At 37.5% G+C, this 13365-nt stretch overlaps 1 protein-coding gene across 2 annotated transcripts in view; it reads right to left on the bottom strand.

Annotated features, from left to right (window-relative positions):
- Positions 1–384: 384 nt before the first annotated feature.
- MAPK11 (mitogen-activated protein kinase 11) overlaps positions 385–13365 on the bottom strand; it is a 32308-nt gene continuing 19327 nt past the window's right edge. The window contains exons 7-12 of one of the 2 annotated variants that reach the window (XM_042018204.1): positions 11361–11475; positions 11166–11237; positions 9481–9560; positions 5222–5300; positions 3691–3864; positions 385–1057 (exon numbers count right to left, since the gene is read on the bottom strand). In XM_042018204.1, coding sequence (XP_041874138.1) covers positions 984–1057; positions 3691–3864; positions 5222–5300; positions 9481–9560; positions 11166–11237; positions 11361–11475 — 594 coding nt within the window. In that variant the 3' untranslated portion in view covers positions 385–983. The remainder of the gene's footprint in view (positions 1058–3690; positions 3865–5221; positions 5301–9480; positions 9561–11165; positions 11238–11360; positions 11476–13365) is intronic. The other variant, XM_042018206.1, reaches the window with a different exon arrangement.

Genomic DNA, 13365 nt, shown 5'->3' with positions numbered 1-13365 from the left:
TTGCTTAAAAAACCCCCTCCAATGAGAATGTGTCGAATTCTTAAATCTTGTTTTGTCATGTCTTCCAATGGCAATTATTAGTCACTTTCCCAAGGATTATGTGAAGGAAAATAAGACAATGCGGAATATTTAATTCAAAGCTGTGAACTGAACTGAGCACTCCTGCACTGCCATCTGTGACAGCCTTTGCTAAAGCTTGCAGAAGTCTACAGAGCTCTGCCACAGTACCTTCAAGGCACCTTCCTGTAAACCCAGGCAAAATCACCAACAGTCCAGCAAGTGGCACCGTTAGGAATACCATCGGGAAGTAAAATTGTCTCACAAATGGGTGTTGTGCAGATTAAAAAATACATGGGGAAAATAATGAGAACAGACACTTGAATGTCAAGAGAAGAGAAAGATTTATTTTTACTGACTTTCAACTGGTGTTAAGATTGCTTGAGAGACATCCAGTAAATGTGTAAGACTACCACAGATATGACTACATATGCATATTCTGTCTATCTCACTACCACGCCCCCTCTTCTTAAAGGCACTAACTATAAATAGTACGAAAACAGACAGATAAAATGCCACCAAAAAAAAAAAAAAAAGGATTGCTTGTATGGACTTCTTGTTTATGTTTGTATACATTCATGCTTTAAATGTACAATTTAAAAATTAATTTAAAAGGTCACCTTTATTTTGGCAATACAACTGATAAAATGAAACATGCAGAACACACAGCTTGACAGAACTCAGTGCATAATTTTGTCAGAATGAAGCAGTTCTTTACCACCCTTTGTGAGTTGGGAATACATTCATATTACAAGGCAAACTCCCCCCCCCCAACAGACATCTGGCTTCTGTTTAATGCATCTGTTTTTCCACATCTCCTCCAACATCTTTGGATAGTAAAATCTACATCTGACCACAGGTTAAATTGTATGGTTGTATTTTAACAGTCTTCATAGTGCAGCAAGGCAAGACAGAGCTGCCTGTCTTCACTGTTCTATCTCCAGGCTGTCCATTTTTAAGTCAGGTGGTTTAAAGCTATTCACTTCCTCATAGGTAAGTTCTGTAGAGGGGGTGTAAGGAAGAGAGAAGAATTAGGTGATATTCTCTTCAGAAGAAAAATATTCCAGACAAAACAGTTCTACAGATACATGTGACTCGTAGTTTGTATTTCCAGCCTTTTTAGCATCCAGATCCAAAACCAGACTGAATTCACTAGGAATCCTCCTCTTAACCTCAGATTACAAATCAGACTCACAAATACTGTTATTGTACAACATGACTGTCCCCTTTAACTCATTACTAAAACACATGGGCCCTGAAATGAAAACATCAATTATGCTGTCAGATGACTTGCCAAAATGATGTAATAAAAGACAAAATGTAATGGAAAATGGAATCTTTAAAAGTACCTCGATAGGTTTTTAAATGTACACTTTTAACTGTGGAGAACATTCTTTATCATCTCTCAGTCAGTTGCCTTCAATTATATATCATTTGCAATTCTGTGCTAATGCCTTGTGATCCTGGTTTTTGTTTTGGTTTGTTTTTTAAATGTTTTACTGTAGCTAACTTAATTTTACAGTTCTCTGAAAAAAATTTTCTTTTTGTCTTAGAAGCGTGTAACAGCTTTCATCAAGAAGTTCTATATTCATCAATAGCTAGAAACATGGGTTACTTGCTATTTTACCCAGCTTTGGGAATAACCCTTTATCTTTTCATGCTAACAGTTATGTCCTGTTTTCTGCCTTGGACATAACTCTGAATAGCATACACTCAGCCTCTAAAATTTTGAAATATTTTCTAACTGATTAAACATGTCAGTAAGAAATCGATGAGCTTGGGCTGCAAGCCTCAGCAGTGTGCAAGGCCAAGAAAACTCTGAAGTGCATAATGTATAAGACAAAGTGTCTGAAATCTCATTTTACTTTGGTGCTCAGTCCCTTGAGATCAAGCACCACTGATTTTTAACTTGAACAGAAAAAGAGCAGAAACATGCCACCAACATCTTGAGAAATTGGGTCAATATTTCATCAACACTACAAACATTTTATGTCACCTTACTTAAAAGTGGCACATGCTGTACTTAAAAATAAAAAAAAATTATTCCCCAAGATAAAAATATGACCAGAAGGAAGAAGGAAAAGCAGCAAACCAGCTGTGCCAGTTTTGAGATTTTTGTCTCAGGCCTTTTTTTAAACCTGAATAAAGAACAAATTTGACCTGTAGTTCCATCAAGGTCAATTATGTAAAAAATGATACATGATAAATGTAATGATAAATAATATGATACTGTCCTTCCAAGAGAATTCACCTTCATGTCCTCATTTCAGTTTAGAAAGTGTTAAGATGTTAAGCTAAGATTGTTCCTGAAATAATTTCAACGGAGTTTCATCACAAAGAGAAATCAGCTTCATGACTCAGAAATTGTTAAACTTTCCTGTTAAATACTTGGGCAACTGAAAAAGCAGCAGAAAAAAAACCATTCACTCCTAAGTACAGCAGCAAATGAACATAGCTCTCAAGAAAGATGATGTATGGGTGGTGCTGCAGGCTGCCAGGTTCTGCAGAGGAGAGCATGTGTAAGGGGTAAGCTATGCCAGTCAATCCTCCTTGTTTGTACAGACACAGTTTCTAGAAAAGCATTTCCAGGGCTCTAGGAGGTTGATTTATTGTAGAGAGAGCCATGACCCCACTAATATCTTTAAGTTACATTTGCTGTAAACAGTCTGCTTTCTCCCCTGTAATGCCCTGGATAAAACATGGCACAAGTGGACGGGCATGAGGAAGCCATGAGAAGTCAGTATTCTTCATCATAAACCTAACCACTATGACAATACATTTTTATCAAATCTTTTCAGAGTAGAAGTTAAAGAAAATGCAAATAGAAACAAAAGAACATTTATTTTATAGAAGACATATTTCATCTTAAGCCAAGGAAAGTCTTTATTGATAAACAGAAACAATCAGTTTTCTACAACATTATTCTAAATTTAAAATCTCTAGTAAGGAATTTTTAGAATTTTATGTCCTCATTAGACAGTGATGAAATTGGACTGTACTTTTCAGTGTACTTGCAGTTTAATGTTGAGCCACCTTACTTCCGTGATACTGCAGTGCAATATGATCATGTTGCAAGCATGGAAGGTTGTTGCAGTATTTATCAAAGAAGGGTTTTGCGGTGTCACTCTCAAGTAAAATCATCAACTATCATTTCAAACAGGACCAATAGCATGGTTTAGTTATGAATCCCAATTCCTTTGATGTCTAAAGACATGTTAACAAAATACACATCTATGTGGATAATACTACTTTCTGATTCTGAACAGAGCTAGACCAGAATCCCAAGTAGTGTCATTTGCCCCAAGACAGTTACTTCAGCTGGGGATCTGACCTAGAAAGCTAAAAGCAAAACAGAGTGTGTGATTACCTGGTAACTAGCATGAACTTTTAGTTAAGCTTTTACTGGTACAGGGAAACTACTAAGGAGATGACAGAATGGGGGGTGTGGGCAAAATCCAGAGAGGAAACATAAGCCTTTCTACCCGTCCACTCCCACGAGCACACATATGAACTTATTGTGTTTGCCTGAGGCTTAAAAGTTCAAATTCCTCTGGCTAGCAGTGGAGGGAAACTGTTATTAAAGTAAGGCTTTCTTCTGCTACATGTGTTCACTACTGCATGCAATTCTGATACCTTTCCATTCATCTACGGTTCGCTCCTTGTTCTCTATGGACTCGTCGTACAGCTCGGCCTCAGGCTCATCATCCGGATCGTGGTACTGAACAAAGTAGGGATGCGCGAGTGCTGCCGAGGCAGTGATCCTTTTATCGCTGTCCAATATCAGCATCTGCTCAAGCAGATCTACAGCTAAGGGAAAAAGAGAAATGCGGTCCAAAGCCAGAAGAGACCATGAGGAAAAAAAAGAAAAGGCAACTGTTTACACACAACCTATTCTCACTCACCTTAAACATAATATTACTGACAAAATTTAGACAACATAACAAGTAAGTTTTGAAGATTTTGTACTGTGAGTACAAAAGAGAGCTGGAGGAAGCTTCTGTTTTGCTTGTGGCATGCACAAAGGTTCACTATAGTCGATTTGACATCTGATTGACCTCTTCAGATATCCAAGGACTTATTTCTAAACAGATCCATGTGTACTTGCAAGGTAATACCCTGTGTTGTGCATCATGTGCTTGAGTTTGCACTGATCGGGACCAAGCTAAGTAACTTGTGAATAAAATGTGGGATTACACTTCTAGTAAGCTGCACCAATGAAATGATCAGATGAAAACCCCAAAGAAACTTCACAGGACCCAGCATAAACAAAATATGTTTGAAGTTGACATTTGAAGTATACTAGAAATGAGAGATACTTGTATGGCTGAAATTAATTTTTTATGGAATTTTATCGTAACTATTTAAAATGCTACTTTTTTTACTGCTTTCATATAAGTATTGGCATTAATTTGCCTTTATGCTATTAATATGTAGCATGCTCTCATGTACTTCAGGCAAATAAATCCCATTTTTTAATATGAAAGCATTCCAAACAACTTGTATTTGTAAGAATAAAATTGGTATTAAACCACAAAATGAATTCAAAGCAATTTAACTCACAATACTTCCCTGTAATGTACACTTGATGGAACTGACCAGGTACTGCAGTGAGATGATTCTGATGACTCAAGTGTCTCCTTTGTCATGTCACGAGAAGTTCACAGAAACACCTCTTTTGCACAGGCAGAACCATTTGATTAGACAGAAAAACAATTGTAGAGGATCAGATCAAAGGTCTGCCTTAGCCCAGTATCCTGTGTCCAACAATGGCTCATATATTCCCAGGAAATAATACTCAAACGGGTCATTCAAACAGCTATACTTCCTGGTATATTCTTCTACTTGCCAGCAATTTACAGCTCATGGCCTTCTTGAGCCAGAAGTGATGTCTCTAATCTAGACCCCTTGATATTTTTATTTATTTCTGCTATGTATAGCTGGCTTTTGCTTTTCATCCACGGACCATTTCCCTTTAGGAGGTTCCTGTAATTTCCACCAGAAACAAAAAGACACAGGCTTCATGAAGGGAAAACAGTCTCAGGATGAAAGGTTAAGCAAAGCTCTTTTCACTGGTCTGATTATTATTATATGGGATCATACAGCAAGGAACTCAAGGAGTTCATATGTTAGTGAAAAATTTTATCTGTCAGTCTGACTTTCTTACCTAATGGATTGGCACCACGAAACACTGCTTTCAAATCCTGTTGAGGCATATGTGGAAGAGATTCGATGTATTTTCTTGCCTAGAAATAAGTCAATATACATACCACATCCAGAGGGTTAAATTTTGCTCAACAGTAACCACATCAGCTCTAAAAAACCAGACATATTTTTTATGTTTCTTGTACATGGGAAATCCTCTTTACATAAAGCCTCAAGGTATGACTTTGTTTCAAACACTCTCTCCTGTATACTGGAGTATAATAATAAGCAAGAGAGTTTTAAGCAGGTGTATTTTGGTCTAAGGCTTTTGTGTTAGCATTTTAGTTTTGCCCTGTGCTTACTGGTTTATTGCAGTATATCCCTAGGGAACACATGCATGTAATGTTCAATCAGAAACTGCAGCCTAAATCATCCTTCAGTTACCCTCAGCAAAGTGGTATAATTCAATCTGCAGCCTTCCCTCCTCTCTCTTCTCTGGTGAGACGCAGTTCACTAAACAAAAAACAAATTCTGATACTCCATAGGAACAGATTTCCAGATGTTTAACAGAATTTAGAGCTTGCCTTTTCACTGTGGCTGTGAAAAGTTCATCCAAACTTGTGGGGTACACCCAGCCCCTGCCCTGGAGGGATGTCTGCTGAGATAAGGAGAATGCCTAAACCTCCCAGCAGAACTCCCCTGGAAAGGGAGCTACTTTTGTTATGGCGAGAAGAAAACAAACCCAGAATCCTCTGGGAGACCCTGTGCAGATCCTTTGTAACCCATTGGCCTTTACCCTCTGATACCCACCCCCTGTATCCCTATAAAGGGCAGAGAGAGCTCGTCCCTGGCCTCCCCTTCGCCGGAGTAGGGACTAATAAAGCTGCCTCGTGCGGAACCAGCCACACGAGCCTCTCGTCTCTCTCTCCCTGGTCTGGCCTGGAGGCTGCCCCGCAGAGCTGAGCTGGAATCACGAGCTGACAATCACTAAAGAGCTGATAGCCTCTGCACGGGCCCTCCAGCCAGCAGCTGAGGGAAGACACCAGGCCTCGGGAAGGCGATTCCTTTCGGGACCATCTCTCCGGACTGGTCACAGCTTCCTCGGTCAGAGCTACTGACCCCACACTGGCTGCCATACAAACTCATCTAGCAAAAGCCTGCCCAGATATAGGATCCACAAATGTCAGCCTGACATTACACGAGCGACGAATTTTTAGGCTGAGGTAGATTGGTTGGCAAGAGAAGAGATTGAATACTGGGATCAGACACAACAGGAAATTCTGAAAAGCAACTGTCAAAAAAGAAGCAAATGGCTACTCCCTAAATCCATAAAAAACCCCAGGTGGTCTTTGGACAAACCTGAACCCTTTTAAAATATGTTTGTGTTACACAGATGTCTCTCCACATTTAGCAGTCCTGTTAGAAGGAGACTACCTGGAGAAGGCTAACTAAGCATCCTTGGCCTATGGAAAACAGCAAAGGAAATAAAGTGCTTCATACTAAGCAGCTCTATGACTCCAAGAGAGATATCAGAATGAGAAATATGGAGTTATCGTCTGCACTGTCACAAAGTGACTATAAAATACTATGACATTATCATCGGTGCAATCCTGCGACTGCACTTGGGAAACTGATCCTGTTCCCTACATTGTCCTTTCATCTTAATTTCTGCAGCATTAATGAATTGATATAAAGATATGTTAAATCATTACGTAACATAGCCTCCTTTCAAGATGTGTTCTAGTTTAATGAGGCAGATATATTTATTTTTTCTGCTTTTTCTAAGATGTAAGCATATTCTATCAAAACTCTAGACTGCCATTAGTGACACATTTCTTACTAAAAGAAGAAAGCCTTTATGTAGTATGTCCCCAAGCCGTTAAAATGATATTAGTATTTTCCCTTTTTATTATTGGGGTAGACAGCAAGGCTTTCTGAAAACGATGATTTCTTCTGAACAGCTGTAGCCAGTCAAGCAGAGAAGTTAAAACTAGTGAGAAGTTTAAAAACTAGTCAAACACAGGCTTTTATGCCCCTAAGGCTCATAAAGGCAGGTAACACCTCCTAGAAGGTCAGGGTATGCAGCTCCTATGAGAGTTAAGTCTTCCAGGACATATATATATATAGATACACATATGTATGTGTATATATATACAAATATATATATAAAAGAACAAAAGAGCAAAAGAGAGCTATCATATGTTCTTTCATGGAAGCTATGGACTAGGGAAAAAATGAGGTAGATTTATCTGGTAACAAACATCTGTGGATTTATTGATTATTTGTTTCTGTATGGGCACCTATCAACATCTAATCAACAACTAATCATTAATCAACAACTAATCCTAACATGATTGAACAAGATGCAGTGAAAATTACGTCCAACCTCGCCAAGAAATCCTTTGAAAACAACACAGACCTAACAAAGTGCACTTACCAGCCTGTCCCCTCCGCTTATATACTCACCACAGAAACCCAACCAAGAGAATCCCAATGTTTAAATTATTCTGAAATGCAATTACCATTTAAACTCCTATTAACATGAAAAACTGACACCTCAGTAACTTGTGCTGGAACATCCAATGAGGTTGATCTTTTCATTTCCAATTCGTTAATCCTCTACTTATAACCAAAAATAGGCTTGGCATTTCAGCAAATCTCTGACATTGCTGTTACAGGAATGTTGAAAATTGTCCATGGCTGCAAGCTGCATTAAGAAATACCTAAACAATAAGGCCAAACTACACGGTAAAGTAGAACCAGAATGAAGGAACTTCCCTGCAACTGGCAATTATCTCCAAGCAAGGTATGCATCTCCTTTGACATTGTGCCCCTAATCAGGCAGCAGCAGCCCAGAGGTGACCTGTTCATTAACCTGGTTTTTGTGTTCTGCCTGTGCTCTAAAGGAATAATTAGCCCAAATAAAACAGTTTCAGGATTCCTGTAGCTCACTGAGGTATACTCTGAAACAAAGAAATTAAAAGAACACAGCAGATAGTATTTCCAGTAAGTATTTAAGGTGTTAATCTCACAGTCAGAAAGCTCACTAGTTGTGGGTAAATAACACATTTGTATACGCTACTGAGAATGTGTTACAGCAAAACCTGTAGGATCTTAATAAAACATAAAGGCTACAAAAGGCCCTATGAGACTATACAAGGACCTATGCTTAGGATAGCACAGTCTGAGATTTGTTGGTTGATGTAGTCCCTGGCAAAAGGATGGATGCTTAGTTAGCCTCCTGCCCCAGCCATTCCCAGGTGCTGGGTACCCAAAAGCTCTGGGACTGTGATTGGCCTGTGATGATGGGGTTTCATTATGCTCGTACCTTCCAGAAATACAGGGTTGTTCTGCCTCTCCTGCTACTCCTGCTTACTTGACCTGCTACTGTATTCATTAGGAACGTCAAAGGAAACCCATCAATATATACACAAGCTGAGAAATAGCCTTTAGTATTAGTCTGAGGTGTATGTATACAGGAAAGATTTAAGAAAACAGCTGCAGCTCAGGAGGTATCTGTGTGCTGTTGTTTATCTGAACTCTGACACTGTGCCCATCACCTGCCCTTATCAAACAATACTACATCTCATTCCTCAGCTGGCTATCTACCATTATTGCTTACAATGAATCTTCTAAGTACAATTTTACCAGAGAAATTAAGTGGAAATTGTTCATTTACTAGATTACTATTTTAAAGACGTCACATGGAAAGTTAAAAAGCCCACTCTTAGTTCCAAATATTAACAAGTGGACCTCATGCAAGCATTTATAGAGAGATGAATAAATACAATTTTCAAATTAGGGATATAAATAGAGTACTCATGCAGAACACGTGTTACTTGATTTGGATATATCTCTGTTTAGAAACCTTACAACAATGGAAAGCATACAAATTACAGACACATCAGATTTAATGGCAACAATGTAATGCTCTGAGCTGAGCACCAGTTAGCATTTTTTTAATTATAAGAATAACAGCAATTTAAAATATCATCAGGACTAATTTCTTAACTCTTTGCAAAAACTCAGTACATGAGAACAAGTATCAAAATTTTTCCAGGTGACAGTCAAGGCATCTGGATGCCTCTAAAAGCCTATTTTTTGAATGGTGTCATTCTAGCAGCAAAAAACAGAGATAATTTAAAGGCATTTGCTCATTTCCAAATCCAAAACAGAGATAATTTAAAGGCATTTGCTCATTTCCAAATCAGCCAGTGACACAATGCCAATTAGAGAAACAATGACAGAAAGTCAGTTAACTGACTGAAGCTGTGAACTCACATGTTCTGATGATATCTTCTTCAGAAGTTCTGAACTGGGTGTGCCCACAACTTCCATTATTCTCTTTAGTTGATCGATATCTGCATTATTTCAGGGAAATAAAGAGCACACGATCCTTCTGGGTTTAGACAATTAATGAGCTTCCATGCACGTAACTAAGATGTTTAAAACTATTCAGCAAGACAATTCCACCATAGCCCATGGAAGGATATAATTCATATCTGCTAAAGCCTAGTCCTGGAGTATGAAATTCTCTTCTGTACTATATGAACTTGTCAGGTATGTCAGCTGCATGAAAAATATTGCTTTTCTGTCCTAGCTCCCAATCTAATACATTCTTAAGCTTAATCTTAATAGCACATCAATGTTTCAGCAATCTGAGGGATTTCTGAAGATCAGTCTAATATAACATACAGCTCATAGGGCTAGATTACTAATCTAAAGACTGGCAAATGAAAAGTTCTCATTTGGTACCTTTAAAAATCTGTTTTATATAGGTCTCAAGATTAAAAATCTTGAAAATGTTAATTTTTCATTGTCATACAGGACCTGTGAAGTATATTACATTTTTCATAAACACTCTAGATTATTTTACAGCTATATTTAAATTGATATAATAATAGAATTGTAGACAATATTTTATAACAACGAAAAAAATCTTATTTCTTGCAAACTAGATATACTGATTTTTTCAAATACCACATATCATGTAATCAAACAGTCTCAGGACAGTCATCTCCCACTGATGAACACCTGGAGGCTGCCTGTGGTTACAATAAAGGCTAATGATGCTGAGCACAATAGAAAGGCCAGTGGGGAGACTTGGTCCCAGCTCTCTTAAGATTATTTCAGGCAATTCTAATGTCATGAGGCTTTGCACCCAGCAACAGCTTAGTATTAGCAGAAGTATTTGCTTTTTGAGGGGTTTTGGAGTAGCAAGAAATGCCAATATTCAGTACGAAAGAATGTGCTTTTGTTTCTCATAATAAAAGCTTTCCTCCTTGATGCAGTTGTTTCCTTACTCCTTATTATGAGTTTTGCTTCCGTTTTCTTTTATTATTTTACTGCTCTCCTCAGCAATATCTTTTTTCTGCTCCTGCCAGCACAGGAAACACCACTGGAAATCCCTGATGCTCCATCAGGGACCAAAGCACAGTGCTGCAGAAAAGAGGGCTTTGTTGCTCCTGTGGCATTTCTGGAACTACTGGCTTTTTTTAATATAACAGGACACAATAAGCCCATTAATTCACTTATTATTTAAAAGTTAACTCATTTGCATGTTAGGAACTTCCAGCCTAAAAGCAGTTCTGTTTTTTAAAATTGTATTAGCTGATGAAAAAATGTGCCTTTACTCAGCTTCAGTATTAGTCTATGTTATTTCAGTAAGATCCACACATGGAAGAAATCTACTCTGTTGTAACTAGGTTATTTTTAAAATACAGATAAAAAAGAACAAATGTAACTTTTTGTTGTTTAGGAACATCTGTTAGTGGTTTTTGTCCTACCAGTGGGTCTCATATTCAGTCGTCATACACACTGAACTGAAAGATTAGCAAATTGTTTACTCTTTTACAAGTTTGTTAGTTTAAAAACATGTCCATAGAAACACTCAAGTCCTTAGGAAAAAAAAGGAAGAGTTAGACAGTATTTTTATAGTTGTATTTTAAGTTTTATATTAAGGATACAATCATTTCCTGGAAATAGAGCCTTTCCTTTCAATAGCTCTGCCATGATACATCCAACCGACCATATGTCAACTGCCAAAAAACAGAGACAGAAATGTGCCAAATGAATCAAAGAGATCCTTAAACACAGCTGCTTCTTGGTTTAAAACTATCACTAAATCCAGCTGTAGCAAAATACAAGTCTTCTCAGTTTACCTGTTTGATTGTAGTGCATCCAGTTTAACATAATTTCTGGAGCTCTGTACCATCTTGTTGCAACATATCCAGTCATTTCATCATCAGTTTGACGAGCTAAACCAAAGTCTAAAATCTACAGAATAAAAACAAAATAGTGATTTAAAAAAAATCCCCTTTCACTTTTATTATAGGTCCTGATTTTCCCATTACTCATTTCTGAGTTTTCCATAGTCCCTCACTCTTGGTGAAGTAAAACAGCAGCACTCTGCAGAGGAGCTCATCTGCTCTTCCTGCTGTATCCCTGCAGCCTCTGGTGCTGCATAAAGATATTTCCACTGCAATGAACCTGGCACTTTGTTCTCCAAGACAGACTTTATATTTCACCTTGAGTTCAATTTTCCAGTGACATTCATTTACTAAAAATAAACATTGTTGCTATAAAAAAATGAAATATTATTATCAACTGGGAGTATTTGTGTAAAACGCCAACAGCAAGTGCCAGTGGCCATTTAAAGACCAAACGAGCTGATCACAAATCTGCAGAATTTCTGTTGTCTAATTTTCTTTCGTCCAAGCATTTACTCAAGTCACACATTATCCCGATGCCACTAGGAGAGAAATGTATATCCTGTGTAACAATGTAAACGTAAATCACACCCCATTTGTTTTCAATAGAACTTGCCCACCAAAACAAACAAAGGAGCTCTGTTTATGTACACAGAGGCTTGATTGCAAAGTGTTCCCCTCCAGATGCTTTCCCTTGCTAAGTTTACACTGACGAGAAGTTACTTCAATTGAATTTTCCCAGCTCATTTCTTTGCTTTCTATTCTGTTTTCTGGTTAGTCTATGTCCCACCAGTTACGGACCCTAGCTCTAAGAGAGACTGCTGTGAAAGGGTACCATCTGAGCCCCAGTGCTGTTAATCATCTCTTCACATAGAAGTGTGAATAAGATCATTGAGTATCTCCTGTGATGAGATCCAGGATTATTTATTAAGCTGATGGCTAATCCTTTTCATAGGGAATAAGAAAATTTCAAGAGTGTAATTCAAAATTCTTCAGTTATAATCCAATTAAAAGATACACAAAGCCTGAAGAAAAATATTAAGATATAAATAATTAACATCTTTACTTCCAATATTGTTTAAAAGCATAATTTATTTCTTAAGTAAGTGACGAAAAATGCATGAGGCAAACAAGGCACAAATAATGGCATGAAACTCAAATGTGCCCTTATTTTTATAAGGGTTTTAGCAATATTTTTCCTTAACAGCTGATGCCTTCTATCAAATGTATGCACACACACACTTTCCTTCTCTTTGCTTCTATTTCCTTTTTGTTAGTACTTGGAAATATCCACTAGTTTGTTCTGTTGAAAATACTTTGAGGAAGTAAAGCTATAAATATAAACAAAGCAGAAAGCAGAGTAACAAATGCTAGACAGAGAGGTGCACAGATTTCATAATAATATAAAAAAACCAGTATAAGTCTCCTTTACTTACAGTACAAAAATATAGCACACATTTTAGAGTACATGATCAAACACAGATGACCCACAAAATTCCACAGATGCTGAACATACATGCATGAAGACATTAAAGAGATAATCATGAAACTTGCTGAGCATCTGCAAGTGTCACTAAATCAAACAGGAACTACAGTTTCTCACCACAGATCCGGATTAGTGCAAGAACCTAACTGCACTGCTCTTATTCATTACTGTGATTTTTTGCTGATCTTGTAGTATTTGGAGTCTTTTCTTAAATCCTTTGCAGCTGGAATAAAGTGATTACATCAGAGTCTTAGAAACAGGAATAAAGATGTTTCTGGCTGTCATGGAGAAATGTTTAACTTCTCATTCTTAAGCTTAAAGGCTTAGAAAGCTACAAGACATCTTTTCCTTCTCCAGAGTCTCATACTTATTATCTAGTATCATATCACACAGATACACCAAGAGATGTATTTATATAGATGTGTACATCAAAATAGCATTTGAGAAACAAGGATTACAGGATTCTTTTTG

This window comes from Corvus kubaryi, unplaced genomic scaffold (assembly GCF_017639235.1).
Source record: "Corvus kubaryi isolate FWS band 111438036 unplaced genomic scaffold, C.kubaryi_AGA036_p1.0 137, whole genome shotgun sequence".
Taxonomy (NCBI): domain Eukaryota; kingdom Metazoa; phylum Chordata; class Aves; order Passeriformes; family Corvidae; genus Corvus; species Corvus kubaryi.
This window is presented reverse-complemented; position numbering and strand designations above follow the sequence as displayed.